General features: G+C 38.0%; 1 protein-coding gene across 4 annotated transcripts in view; it reads right to left on the bottom strand.

Annotated features, from left to right (window-relative positions):
* Positions 1-260: 260 nt before the first annotated feature.
* LOC308659264 (uncharacterized protein) overlaps positions 261-13626 on the bottom strand; it is a 44631-nt gene continuing 31265 nt past the window's right edge. For 2 of the 4 annotated variants that reach the window (XM_081312762.1, XM_081312761.1), the window contains 8 exons: positions 12993-13151; positions 12039-12214; positions 8880-8957; positions 6668-6756; positions 5716-5990; positions 2865-4664; positions 632-743; positions 261-515 (listed from right to left, as the gene is read on the bottom strand). In XM_081312762.1, coding sequence (XP_081168888.1) covers positions 365-515; positions 632-743; positions 2865-4664; positions 5716-5990; positions 6668-6756; positions 8880-8957; positions 12039-12214; positions 12993-13151 — 2840 coding nt within the window. In that variant the 3' untranslated portion in view covers positions 261-364. Of the gene's footprint in view, positions 516-631; positions 744-2864; positions 4665-5715; positions 5991-6667; positions 6757-8879; positions 8958-12038; positions 12215-12992; positions 13152-13626 lie in introns of those variants that run through there. The other 2 variants (XM_081312764.1, XM_081312763.1) reach the window with 2 other exon arrangements.

Here is a 13626-nt window from a genome sequence, read left to right as displayed (position 1 = left end):
ACTCAAATACTTTGGCCTCCTAATGAGAAGGAAGAACTCACTGGAGAAGAGCCTAATGCTGGGAAAGATTGAGGGCAATAGAAGAAGGGGACGACAGAGAATGAGGTGGCTGGATGGAGTCACTGAAGCAGTAGGCGTGAGCTCAAATGGACTCCAGAAGATGGTAGAGGAAAGGAAGGCCTGGAGGAATGTTGTCCATGGGGTCGCGATGGGTTGGACACGACTTCGCAGCTAACAACAACAACATTTTGAGAAACAAATATTTGTAAAAAAGAACTTTTATTTTTATAAGTAAGTAGCTAAAACTAGGTAAATTAAGAAAAAACTTATATTTAGGAAACAATTGTGTTGCTCTGTCTAAAGACTAATCACTAAATCTAGGCTGAATTTCCTTTTTAATGTTCTTGGTTTTCCTGGACATTTCAGTTCCTTTTGTCAATTTCTTCTTTTTTGTTTTGTAGATGGGGGAACTGAGGAAGTCAGTAACTGTAAAAGGATCACCACGCCTCAATTTTCTGCAGAAAAAATATATATTTGTTATAAATACTATACTGACTTCACATCCAGAAAACAGCATCCAGTTTGTACATCCCTCCTAAAAAAATTATGTGGAACAAAATGCAAAACTAACCTATTCAGGCTAGGCTCTACATAGGAAACATCCTTTTTTCTTCGTTGACGTAGATGTATTGGAGAAATTTCAAGAGGGATGGAATTGGTCAAATCTTTCAGTACTTTGTTCCCTGTGAATAGAGTAAGGTAACTAACCAATGCTTATGATAAGTCAATACTTCCAGAAGAATTCAGTTACTAAACAGCTGTAAATTACAATTAAGTAAAAAGATTATTTTTCATTTTTTAACCATCTATACTGCAGCCCTTTGCCTGTTTAATGGGAGTAATAATTTCTGAGTATATGTATCTAGGATTATACAATATTCTATAGATGCGGTCTTTCAAATAGCTTACAGTAGTATGAGTTATTAGTTACCAATAAGATATTACTGGTTGCTATCCTTAACCTCTTTCCAAGGAGATCAGCAGAGGTCTAGAGTAAGAAAGGACCTAAGGTCATCAGGTCTAACCCCCTTTCACCATCCCTGAAAGATGTTTATCCAGCTTCTTTTTGAAAACCACTTCAGAGGGAAAGAAACCACTCCATAAAGGTAAACTATTCTTCTGGTGGACAGCTCTTACTGTAAGGAATTACACGTAGTCCTTAGCTTATAACCTCAATTGAGACCAACATTTCTGTTAAGCAAGTCATGCCCAATTTTACGACCTATGCCACTGTTGCTAACCAAATCACTGCAGTTGTTAAGTAAATCATGCTGTCATTAAGTAAGTGATTTCCTCCATTGATTTTGCTTGCTGGAAGCCAGCTAGGAACATTGCAAATGGTGATCACATGACCCAAGTACACTACAACTGCTGCAAATAGACACTGGTTGTCAAGCACCAAAATTTTAATCGTGTTTGTGGGGATGCTGCATTGGTTACAAGTGCAAGGACCAGTTGGTCACTTTTTTTCAGTGCAATTGAAACTTTGGTCACAAAACAAATCGTCGTAAACCAAGGACTACCTTATTCCTAATCTCTAATCTGCATCTACATCCTTGAATTTTCATCCCATTAGTTCTAACTCTTACTGTTTGGAGCAAGTGAAAATTAGTCCAAACAACATGAATATCTGAAGACAGCTATCAGGCCCTCTCAACTTTCTCTTCCGCAAGCTAAACATACTCCGTAGTTTAACATTAACTTTAGTAATGTGAACCAGTTTTTCATATTTAGGATACTCTTCAGGTATGTACCTATTGGCCACACTCCTCTCAAGCAGAAATATAGTAACCAATTCCTACACGGCCAACTGTGTAAAGCCTGAGTTAATCTGCTCAGATTATTTAATCATGATAGAAAGTTCCTATGGACAGCCTTTAACTACCAGTAATGTCATTTTAGAAATATCTTTTAAGGACAATGAATCTGAAAAAAACCCCAAAGTTAAATTAAGAAACAAGGTAAGAATTAAGGTAACAATTCTTAAGTCACTGTATCTTACAGCTTGTAAAACAACAAATAAATGTAGGAATGTTTTATCTTAAAAGATTAATTAATTAATTTATATTCATTTATGTTAGTTTGTTCTGCTATTCCTATAGTAAAAGCTTTTAAGTATTTCTTGGCTGCAATCCCAACACTTTCCATTCATGATAAAGAAACCAAGATTAGATTTTTCCATCATATATGTTGACAAGGTCTGAATGAATAGAGGCAAGCTTCTGTTGCATCACAAATTTTTTACTTTCCATAACATTCTTTTTCATTCAACAATTATAGAAGGGTTCTAAATCACCAATAAGTGAAAAAATCTTGAACTAAATTGCAAGAGATTAGGGACATCAGAAATGAAAGCACTAAACTCATATATGATTGCACAAAAAGAAAGGCAAAACCAGGTGACACCCTAGACCAGACATGTCAAACACAAGGCCCGGGGGCCGGATCCAGCCCGCGAAGTGGTTTCATGTGGCCCGCGAAGCCATCCTGGAAACAGTGAGGGAACGGCCCCCGCTGCCTTGGCCCTGGCCCAGAGACCCTCCTTCTGCCAGAGACCCTCAGATCTGTCCCACTCCTGCCCAGGCCCCCATAGGCACCCTTGATGCGAACAATGTAGAGCTGGCCATGCCCACCCAGTAGGCCATACACACTCTAGCCACGCCCACCCTGGCCATACCCACCCGGCCCCCTGAGGGCAACCGCAATGCTGATGCGGCCCTCAATGAAATTGAGTTTGACACCCCTGCCCTAGAGGCTCACTATAAACCATCAATTTCATTTGTCTCCAACCTTCTAATACTCACCATTTTCTTGTAGGGCTGCATTTTCTGAACTTGTTTCTGCAGTGGCTTGTATGGGCTGCTTCTCTTCTCTTCCAGAAATCTCAAGTTGCTTAGTATTTTCTTTGAAGACAGCACAATCTCTTTCTGGACTTTCCTCGACTTCAACATACCTAGAGCTTTTAGAAAGGCCAACTGAAGGAGAATCAGGATTTAGAGACAAGGTCTTGGTAATATCCACAATTGGCTTTTGCAAAGCACTGCAGTCTGTCACTTGGAGAAAACTCCATTTTGTCTGATTGGTCTGAGTGATTTCACATTCCTCTGGACCTTGAAGGAATGGCTCAGAATCAGTACCATTGTTACCCAAATCATTTACGATGCGTGTTTTCTTGGTAACTGTTGGCATTTTTTTCTTGAAGCCAGCCTCATTCCTGATGGTCGTCCAGTTTGCCTTCTCTAAATGGCTACTTTTTTTAGTTAAAGAACAACTGTTTGGGGTGGTTGAGGTTTCCCAGTTCTTTTTGACTGAGCTATTACTTCCTTCAAAAAAGTTATCTTCATCACCCAAAGAAACTGAAAGTACAGATGGTGTACGTTTTGATTTTCTTCTCCTTTTTTTACTGACTTTTTGAGGTGTCTCATTCAAATCAAACACATCAGCATTGGCACTGGAATGTTCTTTCTGTATGATATCCCTATCAAAATTATTTTTTTTATTTCCATGCTTTTTCTTTTTAATTTCTGATTGTGGAAGTTCATAATCTATATTATCTAAACTCTGTTCTTCCATCTCACTTAATCTATGGGATCCATTACTTTCAGGCACCTTCCTCTTTGATTTACGCTTTACATTCAGTCCTGAAATTGCTTCTTGACTAGGAACTTGCTTCTGGAAACCAACTGAATGTTCTGTATTCACAATGTTTAATGAATTAGACTCTGGACTCTGGACCCGTCTTCCTAAACTATCTAAGTTTTCCAAGTCTGTCTTTTTTTTACTATCACGTTGAAAAGTACAACTTTTCCTATCATTGGAAGGCCCTGGATCTAGCACAATGGTTCTACAATTTTTGGTTTTATTATTTCTACTATAACTACAGCTTTTCTCATTTTGTTGAATTTCACTGCTTAGTGATCTAGACTCTGAACACTGGGATTGATTTTCCAAATTCGTCATTTTTTCCAAAAATATTCCTTTTTCACTTTCTTGAGTTGTGTAATTATTTACATTTGGCTCTATCACAAAGGTTCTTCTGTTTCGTGTTGTTTGGCCTAAATGTTGGGAACTACATTTCTCCTTCCTATCATGATCTGAATTTCCCACATGACAGGCAGACTTAGGAAGTTTTAGCTTACTACTGTTCAGTTCACTGGTTTTTGACACTGCAACCTCCGGTCTTCGATTATTACCATTATTCAAGCTTAATTTTGATTGACTGGTAGAAAACATTGTGTTCTTTGTTTCAGCATTATCATTTTCTAGAGTTTTGGTTTCCTTGGCTTTGATCTTTATACAGCTTTCACCTTTGGTGCTCAGTGTAATAAGTTCACCAACATGACTGATTTCAAGATTCTCTTGGACAAGAGATTCTGTTTCCTTTGTCACCTGCAGCTTATCAATGTCTGAGACTTCTGCCTCTAAGTTGTTTCCAAATATAGCAGGAAAGCCTGATTTACATTTTTTTCTCTTAGTCACATGTTCACTCAATATACTATCACTGTGCGGTCTTGCAGTTTCCTTACATTGCTGGACAGGATAATTGTTATCCAGGATAGATAGTGAGCAACTCCTGGAATTCTGTGGCACATTCCAAAGGTTGTCTAGAATGATAATTACATTTATTAGGCAAAAAATATCTTCATACTCCAAAATAAGCCATTTAGAAAACTTAATGAGGTCAAAATACAAAATGAGATCTTTCTATCTAGTAAAATCCATTTACTTTACCCATTTTTCCAGCGGATATCAGCCAGATACAACTAGTAAGTTCATTTCCCAGCCCCTTGCTTTGGACAGTAACTTACTACAGATAGTCCTCAGCTTAAAACCATTGGAAGTTACAATGACACTAAAAAAAAGTGACTTATGACCAGTCCTTGGACTTACAAGCATCACAGTATCCCTGCATCACATTATCACAATTTGAGTGCTCGGCAACTGGCATGTATTTATGATGGTAGTTGCATCTGAGTCACATAATTACCAACTGTGACCTTTCCAGGGGATTTCCAATGGGCAAAGTCAAGGATGGGGCGGAAAAACTGTATTTGCTTAGCAACCCCACGATTCACCTATCAACCATGGTGATTCACTATCAATTGCATCAAAAAAAATTGTAGAATCAGATGCAACTGATTTAACAATCAAAATCGCTTAGCAATGGGAGCTCCAGTCGTAATTATAGTCATAAGTTAAGGATTACCAGTATGGTGCTATATTAGATTGGGTTGAAATTAAACAATGTTTCTGAATTACATTCTAAAGAGCACGATATAGATAGTAACGAATACAACACATTTGTTGGTAGAAGGAAGAGGTATCCCACAGCTACACCAGCGGTAGGCAACCTTGGCTCTTTCATGACTCGTGGACTTCAATTCCCTGGCTCAGGAATTCTGGGAGTTGAAGTCCACGAGTCATAAAAGAGCCAAGGTTGCCTACCTTTGAGCTACACCTAAACTTCAGGACATGAGCAGAACATGCATTTTGGGAGTTCTTTGTAAATACATATTTACATAGAAGTAAACCCCAACAAACAAATAAGCAAATGTAACAGTGCAGCTCAAAACACAATTTCACAATTCAACATTCCTTTGAGTCATAAAAAGTTCTGTATGGTGTAGTACAAGATAAAATTGTTCCAGAACATACCTCCAAAACTTGTGTTTGAATTAAATGCCAAAGTAGAGACGTCCACTCCATGTAACCTTGGATCACTACTTCCACTGCTTGCCGATAATTTGTCAGTGAAAGAAGAGAATGACTTCTTTACCTCAGGGAAAGGCATGCTTCTCCAAGTCTCATCAAAAGCAGATTTCAATGGATCTAAAGGAAATTTCTCCAAACTGGTGGATGTGTTTCTGCCATTGTCACTTCCTTCATCCTCCACCTGAGACAGTGGAATTCTCATTGATTTTGGTGCCACTCTGGAAAGTTAAAAGAAAAAAGGATGACAAAAATAGGTTAATGTTGTGCCATATATATGGCAATTAAAGTTCTTATCCTTAAGTATTCAATTAAACGTGGGTAGTGGTTCAGATGTTCATTAATGCTGGAGTTCTATATTCAAGCCCATGTTTAGCCATGGAAACTCAAGAGATTTCAGGCCAGCCAGTCAAGCAGAACAACTACATCACAAGGTGGTTATAGGGAAAATGGGATCATGGAGCCCTATGTATGCAGTTCCCTTTGCAAGTATCAACTGCCTTGGAAAGAAGAATGGAACAAGCAGGGTTCCTAAAAAAAGTGGGGCAGCAAGTAGGGATGGATGAGCTCAATTTATAAGATGATCTGAATTTTTAACCTGGGAGAATACATTTCATGAAGCTCATCTTTCTAAAAATTTTTGTCCAATAGCCCCCAGAACACAGACCCCTCAAGCAACGACAGAACAATACCAAAACTGAATCTTTAGGGTACAAAAAGGCTGACTCTTCCCAAGTCAATACAACAACAGTAGATACTGTTCATCATTATATTTGTCAAACAGTGCTAATGACAATGACACTACTTTATTTTAGAAAGAAAGTGGGATCAACTATTTACCCTCCCATGAATTTGATACACTTAACAATACAACAATACAACTTGCTTTTGTGCACACCTAGGACAGTTGCTATCATGCTGAGTGCGAAAAATACCATCAGCATCACTGTGCCTTCTTTCATCCAGCAGTGAAGAATAGGTATCACTCTATACAGGAGAAAAGGTCATGTAAGATTTAAGATTAATATTTAACTCTTAAATTTCATTTTATAATTGACAATCCATTCCAAAATTTTAGACCGTCCCAGTTTATATATATTGCTAAGTTGTAATATGCTTTGTAAGCACAACATATATGAACTCACTTATTACAGATTACTATTACATGTAAACTGAATTACTGTAGCTTTTTCAAATCCTGGCATAACATTAAGTGTGAATTTGTACATTTTAGAATGATGCTTAAATGTTTTATAAGTTCATAGAACCCTATTGCTGCCTCATTGTGACAGGGAGATGTTCTTGGGAAGGATAAGCAAGAATGCCAGTAGTATATGCCAACAACATATAATCTAAATAATGTCACCCAAGATATAAAAAATCATTCCAGCTGCAAATCCTAAAGCAAGCAGACACCTATATGGCAGCAGCAATGTAGAAAGTTCTGGGAGATGGATGCTTGCTTTTGTGAATATGGAAAAGACATAACTTCATACTGAATTAGAAGAAAGCAATGGTAAATGACTCCTGTATTTTACACAGAAAAGCAGATAAACAGATAAGGTAATGTGATAGATGATATAATGCCAGATGTTACTCAACATGTTACTGAGAAAAATTTGAGGATCTTTCAGACTATTAATGGTACAGGTAGTTCTCAACTTACAATCACAATTGAGTCCAAAATTTCTGTTGCTAAGCGAACCATTTAAGTAAATTTTGTCCCAATTTATGACCTTTCTTCCCACAGTTGTTAAGTGAATCATTGCAGTTAAGTTAGCAATACGGCCGTTAAGTGAATCTGGCTTTCCCATTGACTTTGATTGTTAGGTCACAAAAGGTGATCACATGACTCTGGGACACTGCAACCATCATAAATATGAGTCAGTTGCCAAATGTCTGAATTTTGATCACATGACCATGGGATACTGCAACGGATGTAAATGTGAAAAATGGTCATAAGTCACCTTTTCCAATGCTGTTGTATCTTTGAACAGTCACTAAATGAACTGTTGTAAGCTGAGAACTGCCTGTATTTATGACTTGATTAAAGCTTTTGGGACATCTGATTGCTGATGACAGAATTACAGTGGGAACGTTGAATGTAAGATACATTGAATGTAAGACCTTGAAAAAAACTCCAGTAAAAGATTAAATAAATCAACACCTTGGGCATCAGCAAATTGAAATGGACTGGGACCTGTTACTACTCAGGTCATGAAAAACAAAGAAGGAACAACATTGCTTTAATGGTCAGGAACAATACCGGAAGGACGGTATGTAGGTACAATGTAATTAATGACTGAATAATATGAAGTGGATTTCAGAGATAGTCCTTTAATATTATAATCATCAACCACTAATGCAGAAGAAAGCATTGACAAGTTTTATGGTTGAGTTTAATCTGAAATCAAGAGAGCATGCAGACAAGATGTGCTGCTTGTGGTTAGAGAATGGAACACCCAAGTTGGAAATAATAAGTAAAATATAGTCGGACTGAATGGCCTAGGAAGCAGAAATGAAGCAGAAGGACTTATCCATTTCTACCAATCCAATGAAAGTCTTGGAAAGGTTATTTTATCAAAATCATTCAAGCAACAGCTTTCCTGGACATTCTATCCATGTGAAACTTTGATTTTGAAGAATCAAGAGAAAGAGTACTGATGTTCTTGAATTTTGGTGCTGAAGAAGACCAAACTTTGGGTAGAAGACTTTGGGTAGGGAATACTTCAGTTAGCAAACCAATCCAGAGTTCTCACATGAGACACAAATGAACAGGCTCAAATTATCATATTTTGGCCACATTGTACAAAGACATAATTCCCTTGGGAAATCTATCTTTCTAAATAAATAAATCTTTAAATTTGGAAAAGATGGAAAGAAAGAAAAGACACAGTCCAATAGCAAGGTGGATGGACTTGATTACAGCAACAATAGGTACACTACTGGGAGACCTGAATAGTCAGTGTGGGAAGAAAACATCCTGGAGAGAGCAGTCTATGTGATTGCTTACAATTAACACAGACACATTGGCACAGAATCAGATTAAATGATGTTTACAGAAACCAAAGAAATACATTCTGAAAATATTAAATTGTCTATTTGTTCACCTCAGAAAATCCGGTCAGCTTGATTGCAGTTTGAAAGCGGCTGTTTATAAAGAGCTGCAGTTCATCAATACATTTTTTCTGTGCAAGATAAACAAATCTTTTTAGACCTATTTAGTTTTAGTTTACTATAATATTCAGAATAACATTTTGGCTTCTTGGATCAGTTCAATGCTCTCCAGTTCAGCATCTAAAATAATGTTATTCATTATATTCTTTCCAAATATTGCAGTCATTAGAAAGAATTCATTACCTCTCAAACAGACCGTTCTGTAATTTTTACAATCCTTCCGAGGTAGGTAAAATGAGGACCCAGATTGTTGGGGGCAATTAAGCTGACTTTGTAATAATGCCGCTTGGGGTGTGTGTGAAAGCCCTAATAAGCAGGCATATACATAGAATGAAGGCTACTGCTAAGCTTGTAAGCCGCCCTGAGTCTTCGGAGAAAGGCGGGATATAAATGGAATTAAAATAAAATAAATAAAAATTTGGAGAAATTGTCATATGGATACTAATAGTAACAATAATATACTTATTAATTAGTCATGAGGCCATATCAAAACACAACAAAATAAAGTGAAAAGCAAAACTACAAGAAAATGCATTTCATATTTCATTATCCCTAAAGCTTTTTCCAAGCCAATGCACATATGCACTTTGGTTATATAGTTTTATTCAAATAAAAAGACTTATTAATATTTGGGTTCTGACCACATTGATGTTATTCAAATCTATGGATCCCAATGAATCATTCATTCAATATGTTGTTGTAGATATTGACCTCTCACTTTGCTTTATAGTACATCTGGCATTCAGTAACATACACTATGTGCCATATTCTCAATCTGAGGACCACCATAAATATAATCACATTTATGAACTTGGTTAAATCCTCCATATTTAATCTTTGAATCTAACGGTTCAAATCACACTAAAGTAAATACCTCATGAGATAACGGAACATTTTGTATTTAGGGTTTTTTTTATTTGAAAGGTGTATTTATACACCCATTTCAGTGTGCCAATCTTATAAAGCCTCTTTGAGCTTTTATGTCCAAGATTATTTGAATGGCAATGTTTTTAACTTGTTCTCCAGAGACAGTTGAACAAGAGACAGAGAAGCCCTAACTTCTGATATAATTTGTAAATTATACATTCTAAGAGATCTATAACTGAGATTTAATCTGATCTATTAGACAAAATTTGGGAGTCTTTATCAGTTTCCATGAAAATATTTCTTCACCAACAATTATATTTCCCTAAACAGAGCATTATAAGGTACGCGGTGGCTCAGTGGGTTAGGACGCTGAGCTTGTCAATCAGAAGGTCGGTAGTTTGGCGGGTCGAATCCCGAGTGCCACATAACAGAGTGAGCGCCTGTTACTCGTCCCAGCTTCTGCCAACCTAGCAGTTTGAAAGCACGTAAAAATGCAAGTAGAAAAATAGGGACCACTACAGTGGGAAGGTAACAGTGTTCTGTGCGCCTTTGGCGTCTAGTCATGCCGGCCACATGACCACAGAGACGTCCTCGGACAAGCGCTGGCGCTTCGGCTTTGAAACGGAGATGAGCACCGGCCCCTAGAGTCGGAAACGACTAGCACGCATGTGCGGGGTAATCTTTACCTTTACCTTTAAACAGAGCATTGTATATGGGTATTCCTCAACATATGATCAATTGCTTAGTGACTGTTCAAATTTATGATGACCCAAAACAGAGGATTTATGAGCTGGATTTAAAGTTCTGATGATTGGGCCCCCTTGGCAGTCATGTGACTGAACTTTGAGTGCTTGGCAACATGGCTGCATTTACGGCAAAACTGAGCCCATTGAAAACCACATTCACTTTAGGACCACAGTGGTCACTTAATGACCACTACAAAAAAGGTCATAAAATCCTTTTGGAAAACATCGTAAAATAGTTTTACCATAATGGGCAGGCTCCATTATGATTGTATGTTGAGCATACCTCTATATATGACCGTAACTGCAGCATACAATTAGGAAAGGTATTTCAGAATTTCTACTGTAATTTGACATAACAAAAATCATGATCATAAAAAATACATGTTTGGAATTAAATTACCAAGGTTTTTTTTAACCTAAGATTTTAGGTCTCAAAAACAGCGTAGCAATAAATATTATTCTAAAAATTGGCAACAAAGTATAAACAAAAAAAAGTAACAATCAACCACACAAGCGGCAGGTGAGGGTACATGTGCAGCTCTGCTTGCAAAAGTGGTGGGTGCTTAAGCGAGTACTTGCATTGCGCATGCAGCTCCACCTGCAAATGGAGCTGGACACACAAATGAATGCACCTGCCGCTCACACAGAACCATTCCCCACCCCCTGCCAAGCCAGAAAGGTTGGGGACCACTGATCTACATCACTCTGTGGTAACAATATTTTTAATAGTACATTTACCAGAAAATACATTACCTTAATATTTTCTCTAGTTCTTTACTCACTATTGTGTTTCCCCGAAAATAAGACCGAGTCTTTTTTTTTTTTTTGGCCTCCAAAAGAGGCACCAGGTCTTATTTTCAGGGGATGTCTTTTATACTCACCTCTGACACTGACAGTCCCACTGGTCCACTTCTTCTGGGGCTGAAGAAGCAACTTCATTCTGCAGCTGCATTCCGGCCTGCATTTTGCAGTCAGGCCTTTCTGGAAGGCCTACGCAGCCAAATACCGAACTATGGATTGAATCCATATCTCAGTCCTCAGCTGCAGAGGTCTTGCAGGCCACTCAGCTTCAGTGGCTTTCCGGAAAAGCCTGTGACTGAGAAATGCAGGCCTGGCTGCAGACGACACTGCAGAAGAAGTGGGTCGGCGAGGAGAGGCCTGGCTGCAAGGTAAGTGGGTGCAGGGTGCACGGGGCAGATCCACACCCCTACCCCTACCCTAGCTTAATTTTTAAATGTGTGCCTTGCCCCAAAACTAGGGCATATTTTGGGGGTAGGGCTTATATTAGGTCACCCCCCCCCAAAATCAAGCTAGGGCTTATTTTTGCGATAGGCCTTACTTTCAGGGAAGCACGGTAGGAACATAACGCAAATAATCTAGATTTAGAATTTCAAATTCCCCTTCTATATTGTGCAAATTTTACAGTACACACAAAGATTCCAGTTTCTGCAGAAGCACAGAATTTTGCTAATATCCTACCACAGAGGAGAGCTTTTGGCGCAAGCAAGCATTTTCAAAGTGACCCAACTCCACTTCTTTCTGCAGCAGCATCTTATCATCAGTAAGTTTCTGAGCTGTTATCTTGGCAGCATTGAGAGCCAGAGCCAATGCTTTGTTGTTCTGTTTCAGGGAGACCTTAATTATAGAGGAATTATCTATACAGAAAAAAGGGGGAAACAAAGAATTAGGGGATGTTGTTTTTGTCTTAGCCACACTTGAGTTAGGCAGCTCTGAAGTTTGTTTCTTTGAGATGAGGTCCCCAGTCTCCATGCCAACAAATTTCTTCATGTGAAGTAGTAAATGGTTAAATTTGCCAGTTTTCCTTCCTATCAGTGAGTTTTCCTTTTGTTCCACTTTGTGGTTACTTCAGATATAGTTAAGTGAAATCTCTCTAGTATTCTTTCAAACCAAGTGTCCAAAAGTTATTCACTCTCAGAAACTTTTACAGGACCTTGATCAATTATAGCTAGATTATACAGAATTTGCGATAAACATGACTTAGGTGGAAGTAATATTTGATATCCCAGACGTGCATTTTAGTCTCTTTGCTCAGGAGTCAAGTCAGTCACATAAAGTCATACATAAAGATTCTGTTTATACTAAGAGCCAAAATAAAATATTTAAGGCTACATGGGGTGGCAAGCATGTGCACCATTGTCCTGCCCCAATATTCCTAGATATATTTGCTTCTGCAGCATTTCTCTTGCAGAAAGGTGCTATTCAATATCAATCAAATCCCTGAGAAAGTGAAGAACCCAAGGAGTAAAATACCATGTCTTCTGAAGTATTTAATTTGCTTTCACCTGAAAATGTCAAGAAACTGTCACTTTTTTGCTATCATGACTTAAGAGGTCACTGAAGGTTGGAAAAACTGCATTGAGCTGCAGCGTGCATACCTCTGCATTAATGCTTACATGTTTACTATGTACTTACTAATTGTTCTTGTTCTAATCTTTGATGCCAGGGAAGCATTCATCTTTGCTGCTTTTAGTACTCCATTTTTCTTTTCTTTCATTCGTTCCCTGACTCCGTTCTTAAAGAATACTGAAGATGTTTCTGTGTCTTCCTGGAATGACATTTTTTCTAACAGTCCTGCCAAGTGTATAGAGAAACAGAGATATCAGACAGCATCTTCTTTTTCTAGTCTACAAACATTATTTTTGTTTTGTTTTGTTACTTTAAATGTAACAAGCAAGAACAAGTGTGTCATAGTATCCACTCAGAGGTAGACATCTGACTTCATCACACTTGCCATCTTTTACCTTTCTTTTTGTTTTACTGATTTTATTGTATTTTCTATGTTTGATTGTTATGAGCTACTCAGAGTTGTTGGGAGTTGGGTGCCAAACACATTTAATAAATTATGGTTATTATAATTTTCACATCCAGGTCATTTCATAGCCATAATAAGATTGGGAAGAAAGGTACCAAGATTCATTCAAAGTAGGTTAAATCCAGAAAATTAGTCGAACTAGAATTATACATCAGGGTACATCACTCTAGCGCACAGGTCGGCAACCTGCGGCTCCGGAGCCGCATGCGGCTCTTTGAGCCGTCTCTTGCGGCT

The sequence above is a fragment of the Vipera berus genome (assembly GCF_964194415.1).
Source record: "Vipera berus genome assembly, chromosome: 1".
Classification (NCBI taxonomy): domain Eukaryota; kingdom Metazoa; phylum Chordata; class Lepidosauria; order Squamata; family Viperidae; genus Vipera; species Vipera berus.
Note: the sequence above shows the minus strand (reverse complement) of the source record. Positions and strands in the feature narration are given on the sequence as shown.